This window comes from Pan troglodytes, chromosome 6 (genome assembly GCF_028858775.2).
Source record: "Pan troglodytes isolate AG18354 chromosome 6, NHGRI_mPanTro3-v2.0_pri, whole genome shotgun sequence".
NCBI classification, from domain to species: domain Eukaryota; kingdom Metazoa; phylum Chordata; class Mammalia; order Primates; family Hominidae; genus Pan; species Pan troglodytes.
This window is the reverse complement of record NC_072404.2, coordinates 148,654,511-148,674,149: the sequence shown is the minus strand read 5'-3', so window position 1 is coordinate 148,674,149 and position 19,639 is coordinate 148,654,511. Positions and strand designations below refer to the sequence as shown.

The 19,639-nt window shown below is 37.4% G+C and overlaps 1 protein-coding gene and 1 non-coding gene across 3 annotated transcripts in view; both read right to left on the bottom strand.

Moving 5' to 3' along the window:
• The window catches only part of EXOC4 (exocyst complex component 4), an 806,860-nt gene that overhangs the window by 760,141 nt on the left and 27,080 nt on the right, over positions 1–19,639 (bottom strand). For both annotated transcript variants that reach the window (XM_001139207.7, XM_063815016.1), the window contains exon 3: positions 10,614–10,808. In XM_001139207.7, coding sequence (XP_001139207.1) covers positions 10,614–10,808 — 195 coding nt within the window. The remainder of the gene's footprint in view (positions 1–10,613; positions 10,809–19,639) is intronic.
• Positions 8,742–8,849, bottom strand: MIR6133 (microRNA mir-6133). The gene has a single exon (NR_106665.1). It is a non-coding gene; the product is annotated as a microRNA mir-6133 (primary transcript).

The following is a 19,639-nucleotide window of genomic DNA, read 5'->3' as shown; positions in this document are numbered from 1 at the left end:
TGCAAGATAAAGTGCTGTCAAAGAAAAGGCCCTTTACTTGTGAATTTATTCTTTAAAGTATCTTCAGATCTATCTTGGAAGATAAAACTCAAAAACAGGATCAAATGTGACTTCTTCCTTCATGAAAGATTTCACCCTATTACTACCATGAAATGCGGACTTGTTCTAAAAGCATACCATTTTATTAAGCTATTCTTAAGCATTCTTCGGGGTTCCCTCTTTTGTTGTTAGTTTTTTGTTTTTCCCCCTTAAACATCAGTGCATTCTGCCACAAATAATTCCCATATTTTATTAAAGCGAAAGTAATCTTTTTTTTCCCCTCCTAAAGTAGCAACAGCCAAGTCTTCTAACATACCCTATCAGCCTCAGCCTCACAGAACAGCAGTATCTGAGAGATGAAAACTAAGAACTTTCTATTGAAAGAGACCTTTAAAGGTTTTCAAGACTGGGGTCCCACCCTAATTTCACAGATTAAAAAAAAGTCAGGCCTAGAATGGTATTTTTTTCTTAAGCTTGGCATTTCTCCCAAATTACAAAAATAATACCTACTCAACCAAGAAAACTTGAAAAACACAGAAAATTACAAAAGAAAAAGATCATATTGTCACTCATCTGATGCAATAATATATAATATTTTAACCTAGTTCTTTCCAATCATTTTTCCATGCAAAGTGTTTGCAAAAATACTTGTTTTTAAACATGTTTTTTCCATTTGGCAATACACTGGGAGCATGTGCCTATCCCTAAACATTATATTTAGTATTTTCATACTAGTCCATGAGTATGACTATACAATGACTTAAACCAATTCCCCATATTTAAGTCATTGCTAATCTTTTTACTTTCATAGATCTTACTGTGATAAGTATCCTTGTATACATATTTATAACACAAAACAGTTATAATTCTTAATTCTTTCTTTAAAATAAAATTCTAGAAGTAGATCTCAAGTCCTAAACTATGCATAGTTCTAGGGGTTCTGATGCATAATTCCACATTGAGAGCCTTATTTCTTCTAAAAGGCCTTGTAACAGATCTGTTCACAATTACCTTCCTGATGAAATTAAACTATACTTAACACGGTAAGAGAAAGATAATTGTAAACTGCTCATAGGAAAGCTTAGAAAAAAAACCTCTTTTGTTCCTAACCTCATGGTCCCTTCAATTCCCAGTTCCCATCAGTGCTCTGTAAGACAGCATTAAAACCTAGGTTTCTACTACAAAATCCAATAGAAGAGACCACTAGAAAAGCCATTCTCTTTTAACAAGCGTCCTAAAGTCACTCACCATGTCATGTTATTTGTTACTCTGGGACAAGAAAAAGTTACAGAACAACTCTCCTTTTAAGAGCTGGCAAAGGAGGTCTCAGAATCACTTCAGGCTCGCACTTCAATCAAGACAATTTCGCCCACACTCTGCAAGAGCCCCAAATCCATTAGAAATGCTCAGCACTTACACAGCTCTTTACTAACGTGAACTATTAAAATCCCACAAAGGAATGATAGAGGAATATGGCTTTTTTCATTTCAAGAGCTAGGCAACCACAAGTAATTAGTATTGGGATGAATCTCAGAGAAAATAGACTTCTTTAACAAGCTCCTCCTATCTTGTCAAGCCAAGCAAAAGCTACTGATTAGCATTCTCAGACCATCATCAAGTTCAGACTGAAGTCCCCTATCAACAACATGGGTTGTCATCAGCTGCAATTTACACAAATATCTAGTTCCCATCTGGCCACAGACTGACCAATCAAAAATCTGTTCAAGAAAGGTCATATGTGAGGTTGAAACCAGAAATATGATGGAGGATGGCAGCAAACGACTTAGGTATTATTCTTGACTTAGAGCATTCTTCCTGTACACTCAAGTGTGCAAACACAGTCACACTTGGTTTATCTGATTAAAACAGGTATGCATTAATGATGGTAGCACCAGAATAGAAATGCTGCTCAGTGTAAACAAGCCCAGACTCCTGCATTTTCTTTTTACCTGGCATGGGGAAATGACAACGATGATACCTACCCCATTTTAAATTTTCATACTGCTTTATATCCTACAAAGCACTTTTCCTGTACTATATTTCACTTTTATTCTCATAACCATTCTATAAAGTAGACAGGTAAGTATCTGTTTATCTGTTCTACAGATAAGGATACTAAAACAGAGAGATAATGTAATTTATTTATCTAAGCTCAAGGAACTGGTAAGTTGTTGAATCAGGACTAGAATTAAGAACTTCTTGCTTTTAAATCCACTTTGTTTCCACTATGACACACTATACATAGTCACCACTTGTAAATTAATAAACATATTCTCTAATTTCAATCCATTAAATCCCTGCAGTAGGTCATATCAGGACCCACAGCAAAGATGCACAAATCAGAGCAACAAAATTACAGTTCTAAAGAGTGCAAGTCAGTCCAAACATGGAGAATCATCTCATTTAAAAACTAAGTGAGTTAACTACTAAATCATCTCATTTAACTACTAAACCGATTTGACCAAATAATCAGACTATAAAATCAGAATAAAAGCCAAATACTCATTAGCTTTATCCCAAAACTACAATAAAGTATGGCCACAAAGCAACTTCAAACAATAAACTTCTACATAAATGTGAGTATCACCATGTGATGTGTGTCTTACATAAATACTTGGTTTCCAACTACTTACCACTGTTGCTAAATGAAGACAAGGACAATAAGTTTTGCTGAATTCCACAGAACAAGCTATACCCTACACCAATAGTTCCAATTCTGCCTGCATATTGGCATTACCTGGAGAATGTCAATAACTGAAGTCAGTGGCCCACCCCTAGAGACTTTTATTTAACCGGTCTGGGATGTGACCTGAATTTAGAATTCTTGCAAGATCCCCTAATGTGCAGTGTGGGAATCACTGCCCCATAGCCAAGCAAGCCAAATGGAAATTGCTGAACCTCGTAGGCTTTAGTGCAATAAAACAGAATTTCCATTGGCTTTAAAATAAAAGAGGCAAATGAATAGCAGATAAAAAAGCAAAATTTAAAAAAAAAGGAAAACTAATACAATAACCAGGTGCCTATCAAACAATCTAGTTTCTAAAAACCCCAGCCTTCAAAAACAAATATAAATAAAAAGGGCCTTGAGCAGCATGAAAAACAGCTACCACAAAGCCCTGCACTTCTACTCTATAAGAGAAAAATAAAACTGTCACAAACCTACTCACTTAATTGTAGATATAAAAAAACAAAATTACTCATTTTGTTTTCAGCTTTTCCTAAATCTTTTTGAAGGCAAGAGAAGAATGAAGGGGGGTCCCAAATGCGGCTAAAAGCAGCTACAGCTGACCACCCCTATTTAAATAGCAAACCACACTACCCCTACCCCAAATCCCAATACTCCCAGTCTCCCTGTCTTATTGTAGTTTTCTCCATAGTACTTAACATAATATGAGAGACACTATTTGTTCACCATCTGTCTCTTCCCACTAGCAAGTAATATCCTCCAAGGTTAAGGCCACCTTCACACATACACATACAAACAACAGAAGTTATCAACAATGGCATTATCACATGTTAAAGACCCAATCATTTGTCTCTTTATGAAAATATGTCCCAGATTCTTTCCTGATAAATTATTAGCATAGAATATTGGCCTCAGTCTTTCAAGCTGCTCTTCTACACTAGGAACAGATGGGTTTTAGTAATGGCTATTTCATTATTGATCACTGATATATTTTTATCATGTTGTGGAAAATCCATACGGAATACTGGAACATTGTTTTACAGTCACTGAACCACTTTCAGGTTTAGTCCAATAAGCTCACTAGAATATTCCAGCTCCTGTTATCTACAGAGCTTTCACATCGATACTTTTCCCAGAGTAATAAGAAAAAACAGTTCTGTGAGATCTCAGAAACTTTCAAGCCAGATAAAAGGGATGTATGTATGTTTTGGCTCCCTTTTTTCTTGCTTGCACATTAATCATTTCTCAGTGGATGCATGATCACCCATTCCTTGCGCATAAAGAAGAGAAAATAAGATCAGTCTATTTGCTAATGACACAGCTTTACTGACACAAATAGAAGCAACCTCACTGGTCCACTGGTCCTGCTATCTAAGCACTCACAGAAACAACAGCTTAACACCAACTCTTCTAACACTAAAATGTTCTGATGACAAACACCTTCCAGTACTGATCTGGCTTTTATCTAGTGATGATACCCAGTGGATTAACATATTTACTTACCTAAAAGTAGATTTTACAAGCTCATCTTGGATACTTTACCAACAAATTACATTGCTCAGAATTATACAATCAATGGGTACCCTATGAACACATTTTTAATGTAAGCCAAGTAAGTAATTGATAACACAGAATCTGAAATTTGTCCATGCCAAATCCTAGAAATGTAACACAGAATTGTTAGAGAAGACTAGAATTGCTTTCTGAGAAAAACCCTATCCACCCACAAGAGTTCTTTTACCTTTAAAAAAGGTGGGCTGGTTTTTCATTTAGGTACATCCATGTTAGGCCAAGAAGAAAAGGAATCAAAACTGCTTAATCCAACCCTACTTCAACTTTTACTAGCTCAAAAGAAGTCCACCTCGAAGGCAGTTTTTGAGATTATAACATGGAAGCAATCATCATATCATTTCCTACAATATCAGTAAAATTTATCGATTATAAATAACATTTCAAAAACTTTATACTGCATATACTTTATGTACACAGTTTAATATCTCACTTAATCCATTCGACAACCCTTGGAGATACATATTATTCTTAACTCCAGCTTTCAGCAAAGATAAATTACTAACCACAAGTCATCCAGCTACTAAGAGTCAAAGCTGGGATTCAAGCATCAGACGACCTAACCCAAATTAAGACCCATGCTGACATTCACAACCCACCATGTTATCCAATTCCAAAGGATCTTGTTAACTAAAAATACTACATATATATTTATTTTATTACATAAGATCTTAGAAAACTATTCAATTAAATAGCTGCCCTAATCTCTTTATCCCAGATATGGCCACATTTACACAGTGTAAGTGAAATAATTCCATTACACCATTCTCTCAGCAAAGCACTCTGGGATCCTCTGGGAAGAAGGCAGATATATAAATATAAGTTGTTATTATAATTATCATAATAACCCTTATCTGACTATACAGCTATGGATTCTTTTTAAAAGGCATATAAATAAAGACAGACAAAATGATTAAGAGACATTCAAAATCTCTACAATCTCAGGAAGGCTTAGAAATGAAATTATTTTAGTCACAAGCCTTGTGACTGTCAGCTAAAGTGCTTCAAAACTATTTGCACTGGCTTGGTTTCCACTGATTGAATGCAATTATGAATTGACTTCTATGGGATGATAAATCAGAACTTGTGTAAGTGGTTTTCAAAGCTCATCTGTGCAATTTTAGTTTGATGCAGACTTCTACACACATTTTCCCTTAAAAAAAGTTTATGAAAATATTAACTATCATGAAATACCTTCCTGGTTGGCTCACGCCACTGGGAAGAAGCTGCTATTCTTACATTAATAATTCTTCCCAGAATTAATCACTCTTTGTACATTAGAACCAGCAGCTGGAGTGTTTTGAGTGATAATGAAACCTGTAACAAGGCATCTTCAGCCGTCTTTTCAAGACAATAAGGGAATTAAAATTTCAATTTAAATGCAGAGGTTTGAAACACGCTTCACTGGCAAAATTACTTCAATTAATGTGAGTGGAATACAAAGGACAGACTGCAGAAATGTGATGCTGCAACCAGAAATTATGTCATTAATGTGCTTGCATCAACCCAGCACAATGACTGCAAAGGTCTAATTTAAACCGTACATATCACAAAGCTACAGGCTACAATATTAATCAAGTCTCTGATTTCAATGTGACGGATACAGGCTTCTTGTTGGATCATTTTTAGCTTTTCATAAGCCAACAGCAGCTGTTTACCTTGAAGAAAGAAACAAAAGGCCAGACCTATTTGCAGACATTCCCTGTCATGACAATTTAATTATTTTATGCAATACTCAGTTATCATATCAAAAGAAGAAACAAATATCTCACCTAAAAGCCAAGCCTATAGCTACCAGACCAGTCTGATGGTGCAGTAGGAATAGCAGGAGCTGCCAAGGGCAATGGGTCACCATAGAGTTATTTACTCTGGATTTATTAATCTATTCTGAGTAGGGATTAAATTACTAAGCAGCTGCACCTGCCTTAAAATAGAAATGCAAAATCTTCTGACAAACGAATCCAAGGAAATCAGGGGGTTTTGAAGGACTAGATTGTTTTGTCTTCACTTTCCTCTGATGTCTTTTAGCAAAGATTTCGATTTGGACCCTTGAGATGCCTTAAGTAGATTTTACTTCTAACAGTACATAACCATGGAGAAAGAAAATGTGATTGTTTTTCATGTGAAGTCCAATGAAAGAGCAATTATAGAGCTTACTACTCAATCTTATATACAAAAGACCAAGTTGAAGATATCTCCAACCTTTTAAGTGCACTTTAAATCCTACCTCCACGAAATTTTTGCATATTGGGATATACAAATCATTGTTTATTGGGATATGCCAACTCCTCAGAACATGCAAAGTTATAAAATGGTAATATCAGAAGTGGAGTTGTTGAAAGAAATAAGCTAACAAATGTAACATATTTCAAATAGTACCAGGACATAGTAAGTGCTCAATACATATTAGCTATTGTTATCATTGTCATTCATTTAATTACTACGAAAAGGGAAGGTTAGACACTAGAGAACCTTGCCATTAAGAAATAAATAAACAAATAAATAACCAGAGAAGAAAAAACAGAACAAAGCTCCCACAAAAGAAATACCTTTTTCTCTCTGTAGTGGTATTACAGTCTTCCACATAGTCACCCATTTAGCTAATGATTTGTGAACTCTGACTGTATGAGCTACACTATGCTGGGAACAGGGCAGACAGAAATAGGTAAGACACAACCACTATCCTCAATGACCTACCACACAAACAAAAGGAATTATATTAAAATGAAACATATGAGCTTATGGAAACATAAAGAAAAGCACCTAGCTATCTGAATATCTGGGACATTCAGAGAGTTGATGAAATTTGAGCCAGGTCTTAAAAAAGAAGTCATCACTTTCCAGGCAGACAGTATTGGGAATCAGTTCAGGGAAATACAAGGTCAATTAAAAAAGAAAAATACATCACATCCTTATGCACCAGCAACCAGTAACTAGAAACCTTAATAAATAAATAGCTACTGTTTTAAAAGACAACAACAAAAAAATGAAATACCCAGAAATAAATCTAACAAAATACATATGATACCTCTAAGGACTATATATATTGCTAAGCATTATCAAAGGACACAAATGAAGATTTTAATAAATGAAAGGAATATTAGGTTCACAGATAAGAACACAACATTGCAAAGATAATTCTCTTAAATTCAATCAGTTAGCTATTGAAGGTTCAAGTGATTCTCCAGCCTCAGCCTCCGAGCTAGCTGGGATTACAGGCATGCACCACCACACCCATCTAATTTTGTATTTTTAGTAGAGATGGAGTTTCACCATGTTGGCCAGGATGGTGTCAATCTCCTGACCTCACGTGATCTGCCCACCTCAGCCTCCCAAAGTGCTGGGATTACAGGCGTGGGCCACCATGCCTGGCCACAAAGACAATTTTGAATAGCAAGATGAGAGAATCTCTTCACCTCCTATCAAGATGTATTATAAAGTTACAGGAGTTACAACAGCATGGTTTGGGTGCAGGTACAAATAACACCATTAAACAAAATAAAGAGCTCAGAAACAGATCCATGCATATGTGATAAGTTGCTGTGTGACCAAAATAGCATCATGAATCAGTAGAAAAAGGATTCAATAAACAGCCTGAGCCAACTGACTATATAGAAGAAAGATAAAATTAGATCCTCAGTTGATACCATATATAAAAATGGACTTTCGACGGGTTAAAGAAGAAAACATAGGAGATTCCCTTAGAACACTGGGATGGAAATAAATTTTCTTGCATCAAAAATCACATAACAGGCCGGGCAGAGTAGCTCACGGCTGTAATCCCAGCACTTTGGGAGGCCAAGGCAGGCAGATCACTTGAGGTCAGGAATTCCAGACCAGCCTGACCCAACATGGTGAAAACCCATCTCTACTAAAAATGCAAAAATTAACCAGGTGTGGTGGCACACACCTGTAATCCCAGGTACTTGGGAGGCGGAGGCAGGAGACTCACTTGAACCTAGGAGGCAAAGGTTGTGGTGAGCTGAGATCACACCACTGCACTCCAGCCTGGACAACAAAGTGAGACTGTCTCAAAAAAAAAAAAAAAAAAATCACATAACAAAAAATACTGAGAAATTGAGAAATTGTTTTGCATTAAGATTTTTAATTTCTTTATAACAAAGACACTATAAACAAAGGAAAAAGACAAATCCCCAATTGGGAGAAGATATCTAACAGACAAGAAGAATTAATATCTAGAATATATAAACAACCAAACAGAAAACAAAACAAAACCTCCGGAAAATGTGTCTTACAAACTCACTCTTTTCTGGACATGACTGTTCTTCCTCCCTATGCCACGCCCCTTGCCCCAACCAGATAGTTTTATTGATGATTATCATACCCAACCTGGCTCAATCTAGCTCCTAACCCTAGATTTCTGAATTATGAAAAAAAAAAAGATTATTTTCTTCTGTAAAGGTGGAAAGATGTAGACATAGCCTATGCCCCCTGTTTTCCCTCAATACCCAACCTCCTCCCTCACACATGAAGAGACCAGTCTTCAGCAGAACAATGAAGAGGGCATGCAGAGAAAACACACAGGTGACATTCCACATACATGCCTATTCCTTTGGCAGACTGGTTACATGAGTCAAACAATTATTTTTACTTAAGCTAGCTAGAGTTGAATTTCTGTAACTTACAACCAAGAATTTAAAGAAGTTATTTAATGAGTCTTGAGGAAAATATGTCAGAAAAAAAGGGACAGTATTCATTATTGATTAGCCCTTAAGTAAATAAATTAGCCCTTAAGAACAAAGACCGTAACACAAAAATCTGAAATCCTAATATGAACATAATTAACACAGAAATAAATTCTAACAACCTATTTTAATCTGTGGCACTTACTTAAAAGCAAGCCCACTCCAAAAAATCATGATTCAAATAGATGTATATTTGCTACACAAATGTATACTTGCTTATCTATTCTGATTGCTGAATCTTGAGAATATAGGACAAGTATGCATTCATAATGCATAAATCAACACTAAAGGTGAAAAGTAATTTTTTTCTATCAGACACCCTATAGTCATTATTATTAAAGAAGCTGCCACTTTGAATAAGATGCTGAAAATAACCAATTCTTTTGTCATTCCCAAGAGTCAATCTTTTTTTGTTGTTTATTGGGGTTCTTTTTGAGACAGAGTCTTGCTCTATCGCCCAGGCTGGAGTACAGTGACATGATCATGACTCACTGCAGCCTTAAACTCCCAGCCAAGGGCCAACCATTATTAATCTCCTTCTACTGTGGAAATTGACCATTCAGTCTTATCACATAACCAGGTTTTAATATCTGATAGAATATCATGGCACTTCTCACTCCTTGGTTACCAAATTTCCTTTAAAAAGCTTCTTATGAAGGACTTTTAGCAAAATTCTTCTTGGAAGTCTGAATGAATTAGAACCACTTAGAGCATTTAATCTGTGTCCCTACCAATTCCCCTCAGTGTTTTTTCCAGTGTTAAAGCCAATCTAATTTGGTGAAACAAAGGTAAAGGACTTTCACCTACTGTAGGGAAGGAAAAAACAACAAATCAAATACAGCCCATCTGCTGCTGAGAGCTCCTACAGAGAGCTTCCTTAACCAACTCTGAATGAGATGGAAGTGGGACTGGGTGGGTAAAAGGGAAGGGAGAAAGAGCAGCCCTCTCTAAGAGCCACAGGCCTTGGGAAAGAGGATTATTAGGGAGCAAACTCTGTATTTCCACTTTTTATTCATCTTCTTGACGCTCAGCCACATGAACCACCAATTGCATCCTTCTGGGAACTTTCAGCAATTCAAAAAGGAGCATACACAATGGACTAAGATGGAGGCTAAAGGCTAGATTGTGGAGTACTCTTGGTCAATAAAGTTGCTTCCAGTATTAGTCTCCCAAAATTTTATTTCTTATCAATTTCAAGGAAAAGAACAAAGCCCTAATGTAAAAATTCCTTCAAAAAATGTGTGGAACACTAGTCTATAAATCTTCAGAAGTTCTGTCTCATGTAGATTTCATTGTTTAAAATGGGATTCATTAACTATCTTCCTCTGAAGCTAAAAAACACCTCTCATTACCATTCTAACCTGATTTAAGTACTGGTTTCTTACTATTATATTTCTTGCCATTGTTACAAAGACAGATAATACATAAATAATAATCACCTACCATTTCAAACACTGGAATTAGAGAAATAGCCAGGCTTCACCTTCAAGGGCTCATGAATCCCAAGAGGGCAGTTTGTAATGTGCTACATGCATTACAGGATTCAGAGAGAATAAAAGAGAGTGCTTTTACATCTTAACAAAAATGACCCTTAGCACAGGCTGTTCTCTTACCAACATGTCAGTGGCACTGAGATAGTGCTTGCTGGCCATGCACTGTTCCAGCTTTTGAGGCACTTGCTTGATATTCTCAATTTCATCCAACAAGTTCAGGACATGCTTATGCTCAATTCCTTCAATCCATAGTTTCCGAAGCTCATCCCGTTTGCAGTGCAGCAGCATCTTGCATGAAAGCAGGTTCTCTTTTACCTACAATAAAACAGATTTGGTCTTGGGTCAGTCCAAAGTCTTGCCAGTCTAAACCTATAATCTGGTTAGTAGTCTTCACTGGTACTACTGTATGCAGCAGTTCCTAATTCCCACTGCCACTTATTCTCCTTGGTCTGCCTCCAAAATTCTAATCCTGGTTCTGACATAGACTCACTTGGGCACATCTCCACCTCTCTCTAATTTCACTCCCATGAAATGAGAAAACTACTCCCAAACTACCTTTGAGTGAATCTAGAAAACATTACTAAAGAGAAAGCACTCTGAAAATATGAAGTACTTCATAAATATTAATATATCTAAAAGGAGAATGATCAATGTGAAAGTCCATGCTATTATACCTTCCCCAATGCTTGCAAATTTCCTATCCAGCTGATAGGTCACTTGGTCCAAGCTTCTAGCTCTAGAACTACAGCTAAAGTTTAAAACCAAGAAACAGGGTGCTCAACCTAACTAAAATAAAAGTAACCCCAGCTTCCAAAAGAAAGTAGGCACATCCAGAGATAATCTGAAAATAAAAGGACATACCAAGGCTTTTTTGCCTTGCATTCTGAATATTAGATATTAAATAAGACAATCTCCACCACCTGTAGATCTGCATAGTATAGTGACTAGCATAGGCAAAACATGACAAAATAAAAGGGAGAGGAGAGGAATGGAGGAGGTAGCTGTGATGCATGTGATAGGAATAAGTTTTTATTTGCTCCCCTAATTGAAAATTTTCCATTTTTTTCAACATGGAAAAATTTTAAAAACCATGATCTTTCAAAATTCACAGAACTACTTTCATATATGTTTGATAGTCCTCACATGTATTTTTATTTAAATTTGAGTTTAATATTTCTTTACAGTTTTGTTTCTGGCCTCTGTTTGAGGTAAAATTTACCCATGAATGCATCTCAAGTGTACCACGTGGTAAGTTTTGGCAAATGCGCCCACCTGTATAATCCAAACCTTCATCAATACATGGGACATGTCCATCAGTGCAAAGAGTCTACCATATTTTTGGTAACTGAAAATCTGTATCGTTCTTCTACAAGACTTGGTGTGGTGATGAAAATATTCACTGACACTACGCCTCCGGTGATTACAAAACTAAATTTCAACATTCATCCAACAAGTACGGAAAATATGAGGACAAAATGCTAAGATTAAAAGGTTTCTTGAGAAAGCATCTAATCCCTTCCTACGACTTCATGACAACACCTAAATCATGCTTCTATGAAACTCTCCCATGCTAAAAAAAAAAGTCTTTAATAAGAAGACCTTGTAACCTCTCTTAATAAGTATAGTAGGCCAGGCGCAGTGGCTCATGCCTGTAATCCCAGCACTTTGGGAGGCCGAGGCGGGTGGATCACGAGGTCAGGAGATCGAGACCATCCTGGCTAACACGGTGAAACCCTCTCTCTACTAAACAAAACACAGAAAATTAGCTGGGCATGGTGGCGGGTGCCTATAGTCCCAGCTACTTGGGAGGCTGAAGCAGAAGAATGGCATGAACCTGGGAAGCAGAGCTTGCAGTGAGCCGAGATCGCGCCACTGCACTCCAGCCTGGGCAACAGAGCAAGACTCCGTCTCAAAAAAAAAAAAAAAAAGTATAATAGACTGATTATTAATTTGGGGGGTCATAGACCTCTTTGTAAATCTGATGAAGATGATTCCAATTATTTCTACTCCTTCCTGCAATCCCACCAAGGTAATACCAAAGAAATTTTTTGAAGCATAAAGAGAGAACAGAGAGGAAGAACAGCAAATAAGGGATGGTAACAAAACTGTGGAAGCTAGCAAGAAGATGGACAGTAGGCAACTAAATTAGCAGGCCAGAGAAATCTGAAAACCTTAGCCTGGAGTAGGATTTACTAACACCAAAAAGGAGGCACCAAGTATACTAATGGCAGGGGTACTGAGTTAAAAGTTTCTATAGGAGTATTCTGAGCCCCAAATCCCCATCAAGCCACACACATGGGTAATTTCCTCCCCCACAGCATTGGCCAAATTGGGAGCAACTGAATTGGACAGGATCTAGACAAGGAAATGCCAGGCATGGTTGAGAGGGAGGCATGAGACACTGCACAGAAAACAGGAGGATGAAGTCAAAGTGGGACATATTAAACAGTACGATCCTCAGCCCCCATGGACCCTCGGTCTCCGTCAATAGTTAGGCTCCAAAACACTGACAGCTTGACTTTTCACCCCAACACAGGAGATATATGGCTTCTCCCTTGGGAAAGTGAACTGGTCCAAGTGAAGACCTATACAGATAGTGACATTTGAGGTTTCACTGAAGAAACTGCTGAGTCCCTACCCAATCATTATGGACAAGCTCCATAACATGTTCTGAGCTTCCAATCAGGTTTGTAGTGCCTGCCTCTTACACACAAATGGTTAGCCAAGGATCATCAGACATGCACAGAAAGCTTGCAGAATGGAATGGCAGGCATCAAAACAGAGAAAATTACTGAAGCAGGACACGAGGGAACAGAAACTATGCAGGAAACAGAATTTTGTTAAACTATAATTAACATCCTTAGGAAAAATAACAGAAGCTATTACATCAATTAACCAAGGACAGGACGATATAAACATTTTCAAGAAATGAAAAACAACTATTAGAAATTAAAATACAAATTTTAAAACTCCAATAGAAAGGTTAGAAGGTATCCTTGAGGAAATCTCCAAACAGGAAAACACCAAAAAATGAGATAGGAGGTAAAACAAAGCAAGAGGATTGATCCAAAAGGTCCAACACTTACCAGACAGGAGTTCCAAGGAAGGAAAAGTGAAACAAATGGAGTAGAGAAAAATAGTTTAAAAATAATTAAATAATTTTTTTAAAAAACTGCCTGCTCAGTGCAGTGTCTTACTATAATCCTAGTACTTTGGGAGGCCAAGGTGGAGGGCTGCTGGAGCTCAGGAGTTCAAGACCAACCTTGGCAACACAGGCAGACGCTGTCTCCACCATAAACTAAAAAATCAGCCGGGTATAGTGGCACATGCCTGTAGTCCCAACTATTCAAGAGGCTGAGTCAGTAGGATTACTGGAGCCCAGGAGGTTGAGACTGCAGAGAGGCATGATAGTGCCACTGCATCCAGCCTGGACAACAAAAGCAAGACTCCAGCTCTTTTGAAAAAAAAAACAAAAAAGAAGAAGAAAGAAAAAAAAGGCCAGAACATGCCAAAACATGAGTTTTCAGATTGAAAAGGCACACCAAGTGCTCAAGAAAATGGAAGTCAAAAAGACCCAAGCCAAGACACACTACTCTGACATGTAAGAACACAAGGGATAAAGAGACAATCATAAAAGCTGTCAAAGAAAAAAAGGAAAAAACAGGACCTATACAAAGGCTTGTGAATCAGAATGACATCGGATTTCTCTCAGCAGCAACATTAAAAGCTAGAAGACAAAGGAATGATATACCTTCAAAATTTTAAGAGAGAAGTATTTCCCAGAAGAACTATCAATCAAGTATGAGGAAAGAATAAAGATATTTTAAGGTTTGCAAGCTCTCAAAAACTCAATTTTATATGCATCATATCTCAGCAAACTACTGAAGAATGTGTTCCACCACTACAAGAGAAAACAGAAGAGAAGAAACAAGGGATCCAGGAAATACAATACAGAAGAAAGGCAACAGGACTATCCAATCAGTAACTCCAGGAAAACAACAATGCAATGGCACAAAACATAATCACAGTATGCTGTATGGCTTAGATGTACATATTAGTGTAATTATAAAAAGGTAAGCACTGATCATCTATTTAACCAAAACTAGAATACAACTATATAGAGAGGATGAAGGAAGAGGATGTAGTGGGATGGGGAGAGATTGGGAAGGGGGCTAAGTCCTCATCTTCCATAGTTGGAAGTTAATATATAACATTTAAAATAAAAAACACAGCACAAGCATACTATTAGAAATAGAAATACCTAAAAAAGAAAAACTAAAAGAGTAAAAGTCAGCATCTCTGAGATGTTGGAACTTGGACTGGGGTAGGATGAGGTAGGAGAGTCCAGTCTTTTATCATCATTTGTGGCTTTATTTGACTTTTAAACATATCTCTCAGGCCGGGCACGGTGGCTCACGCCTGTAATCCCAGCACCTCGGGAGGCCGAGGCAAGCAGATCACGAGGTCAGGAGATCAAGACTATCCTGGCTAACACAGTGAAACCCCGTCTCTACTAAAAATACAAAAATAAAATTAGCCAGGCATGGTGGCGGGCACCTGTAGTCCCAGCTACTCGGGAGGCTAAGGCAGGAGAATGGCATGAATCCAGGAGGCGGAGCTTGCAGTGAGCCGAGATCGGGCCACTGCACTCCAGCCTGGGCGACAGAGCGAGACTCCGTCTCACAAAAAAAAAATAAAATAAAATAAAACATATCTCTCAAAGCCATTCCTAAATTCCACTGGAGTTCTTAGTCTCTGAGTTAAGGACTCCAGCTATTAAATCATTCCATTTTAAATCTTAGTTCAAATCTGTTAGAATCTGATTCCTGATATCCTACTTATATCACCTTGCTACTATAGTTCTCAGCTTTTTCCTCTATGTGTAACGGTTACTATGGAAACAGTTAAAAATAAATCTTATGTTATACAACACCCAACTAGGCTCCTGATCAAGAGTCAGGGACAAACTTACAGGGTGTCAGTAAAGCTTGGCAAACTCCTATCTGATTGGAAAAAGACAATTGTGTCACTTCACACTAGGATATGTGCAATGTAATCAGCTCACTTCTCACTTTTGCTTACTACATGGAAGGAAAAGTGAAATAGAATTTGTGGGGGATTAAAAAATTAGCATCAGGCTGTGTAGAAAATGACCACACCAAAATTCTCTAAACCGAGGTAACAAAGCTACAGACCAAAGAAACTACAGGAACTTTTAATACTAAATTGCCCTGAGCCTTCTGCTTTATGATTAGAAAGTCACAGTCATGAAAAATGTTATTTTAGAACTTGGGGGATAGGGTCAGTCAGCCACAAAAAGGAAGAAACAATGAAGAATCTCAAAAACATTATGCCAAGCAAAAAAAACTAGACACAAAAGAGGGAATAATGTACGAAGTTCCGGAATAGGCAAAACTGATCAGTAGTGCCAGAATTCAAATCAGTAGTTGCTTGGAGCAGGATGTGAGAGAGAACTGACCGCAAAAAGGCAGGAGAGAGCTCTGGGGTGATGGTAACACATTCAGTGATATATACCTTTGCCAAAACTCATTGCACTGCACTCTGAAAATATGGCATTTTACTGTACGTAAACTATACCTCAATAAAGATGGAAAATACAGCCACTGTAGAAAATAGTATGGAGTTTCCTCAAAAAATTAAAAAATAGAACTACCATATGATCCAACAATCTCACTACAGGGTCTATATCAAAAGGAATTGAAGTCCATATGTCAAAAAGATATCTGCACTCCCATGATCACTGCAGCGTAAGTGTCCATCAACAGACGAATGGATAAAGAAAATGTGGTATAAGCACAATGGAATACCATTCAGCATTTAAAAAGAAGGAAATCTGTTTGGGCATGGTGGCTCACACCTGTAATCCCACCACTTTGGGAGCCTGAGGTGGGTAGATCACTTGAGCCCAGGGGTTTGAAACCAGCCTGGGCAACCTGGTGAAAACCCATCTCCACAAAAAAGTATCTGTGGTCCCAGATAGCAGAAGGACTGTGGTCCCAGATAGCAGGGGGACTGAGGTGGGAGGATCGCCTGAGCTCAGTAAGTCGAGGCTACAGTGAGCCGACTGCACCATTTCCTCCAGCCTGGACAACAGAGTGTGACCCTGTCTCAAAAACAAAAGGAACTCTTGTCATTTGCAACAACACATATGAACCTGGAGGACATTATGTTAAGTGAAATCAGCCAGACACAGAAAGATGAATATTGGCATCATCTCCCTTACATGTAGAATCTAAGAAAGTCAAACTCATAGAAGCATAAAGTAGAGCAGTAGTTACCAGGGTCTCGGGGTGAGAGGACGGGTTGAGAAGATGTTGGTCAAAGGATACAATACTTCAGTTAGACAAGAGAAGTAAGTTCAAGAAACCCATTGCACAACATGGTGACTACAGTTAATAACAATGTATTGTATGCCTGAAAATTGATGAAAAGGTAGATTCTAAGTATTCTCACCACAAATAACTGATAAGCATGTGAGGTGAAGTATATGTTAATTAGCTTGGTTTAGCCATTCCACAGTGTATACATATTTCAAAACATCATGCTCTCTACTACAAACATATGTAATTTTTATTTGTCAATTTTTAAAAATTAAAAAAAAAGGTTTTTTTAATAGGAACAGGGCTATACCCATCAATGAATAACATTCAAATGTTAGAAAAGTACCAAATTACACTGAAACATTTATTTCTCAAAACTCTGTTCTACTTTTATAAATGTGATGACAGTATTTTCATTTCATTCTATTTAATTTATAAGTATAATTAAGATTGAAAAATTATGTTACTCTGTTTCTTCCTAAAACAAATGGGTGAAAAGGTTGTTCAAACCACGATATCAAGTCAGAGACAAATTTCCTTTGCTTTCTCAGAGTTTTAGTAACTTCACAGTTGCTCATAATCACCTATTCAGCAATAGCTACAATTTCACAAAATCTGCAAGTCACCCTAACTAGAGGCTATTAGAAAAAGAGAAAAGAAGGAAAACAGGGCCCAAGAGGCTATTGTGAATAGAAATGTGAGATGATACAGACGGCAGAGAAGTTGAGATTTTTGCAGCCCTCTTTTGGAAAAGATAAAGGGGTGAGAAAAGCTAAGTGGGGCTTTGAATAAAACTGCCTTAGCATTTGTGAGAGGAAGACCAGAGATCTATGTAGTGAGAGGGGCTTATGGACACAGGCCTGGGGAAGACCATAACTTTTAAGTCATAAAATCAGAAAAGTACTGAATTTGTCTGGGCGTGATCGCTCTCGCCTGTAATCCCAGAACTTTGGGAGGCCAAGTTGGGCAGATTACCTGAAGTCAGGAGTTCAAGACTAGCCTGGCCAACATGTTGAAACCCCATCTCTACTAAAAAATAGAAATATTAGCCAGATGTGGTGGTGGGTGCCTATAATCCTAGCTACTTGGGAGGGTGAGGCAGGAGAATCACTTGAACCCGGGAGGCGAAGGTTGCAGTAAGCCGAGATCATATCATTGCTCTCCAGCTTGGGCAACAGAGCGAGACTCTTTCCAAAAAAAAAAAAAAAATAGAAAAGAAAAGTACTGAATTTGGATCAAGGAAAAGATAAAGAAGGGAGGAAATGCCTCTGAGCATGCATATTATCTGTAATAAAATACAACAATGTGCAAACAACTCATTGAAACTACAGACTAGAAATATCCTAAAAAGTTATCTATGAGTCAAGGATAGTAAATGAAAATTAATGTGTCGACATCATTCTTAATTTTAAAAGTATAAAATACTGAGATGTCTTCTTTGTTTTTGTTGAATTTTGTTGGCGAAAGTAAATCTACATGTAAGTACTATCATAGGTTTTCTCCTGCCGTAAGAGACCAACCCAATTTTTTCCATGGAGTCTTTTTTTTTTTTTTTCTGGACTTTTAATGATACATTTTTATTATGTATTTTATTGAATTTTCTTTTTATTTATTTATTTTTTATTATTACACTGTAAGTTTTAGGGTACATGTGCACATTGTGCAGGTTAGTTAGAAAGCACCTGGAAAGAACGAACCTCGGAAATACCACTCATTGTTCTGTTTAAAAGCCTTTTAGAACTACAGATCATCTTTAAATTACCTTCAAACTTGTACTGTCTGTGCTTTCTTTCCCCGGGTTTTTTCAGCTGCCACTCTAAGTTCTGAAATTCTGAGAGGCTCCCCTCAACGCTTTCCAATACCTTCCTTTACACAAATACACACACACCTGAACTTAATGGAAAGATCACCTCATGGTTCCAGCAACTGCATTAATGTGCTCTAGAGTGCTGCACGCATTTAAAATTATATCTCATTATTACCCACTGTTTAGCATGTCCATTTCTAGAAACCAAAGGCCTTCTTCCCTTTCTCATACAAGCAGCATCTTATATTTGGGCTGTAAATAACTTCCTAGCAAACCATGTTGTTCTACTAGGACATTTTTTTATATTAAGGTTATTCCTCGTTCTAATTCTACCTTTCAAGGTATAATCGCATTTAAAAGCCAGAATTATTTTAGGTATCTACCAAATAATGAATGTTTCATTACTCAATGATTAAGCCCTAACAACTTCACTTGAATAATCGTGTACCCTTATTTCTCATTATAGGCAAGAAAAATGAGATTCAGAGCTTGATCTAGCACCAATAGGGTGGTCAAAATTGGGATGAAATGTTAAGTGTTTGTGTGCACATCTCAACAAAGCCAAGTATCTCCCTTCAACCTACCCTGCTCCAGTGATAAGCATTAGACTACTTTGTAACTTTAAAGAAATCTGAGGTCATCTCATTCACCTAGTACACCACAGAGAAACATACCAATTCATTTGGCCCAACTCCCCAATTTGTATCAACTCGTATCCATTTCTTTTGGTGCTGCTGCTACAATAAGCCCATCAGTTGTTATTATGAGAGACACTGGCAGAACCTATGGAATTGGAGGTTTACCAATGCAATAACATCTCATTTTGAGCAATTGTACAATGCATTCAAAAGTAATAGAACTGCCCAGTTATTTTGCTTATTGTCCACATTACTTGACCTGATCAATTGTACATGGTATCAAGGCTGAGCCTATGAGCCTTCTGTTGAGACCTTGTCTCTATAAAAAAATTTTTAAAATTAGCTAGGCATGGTTGTGAG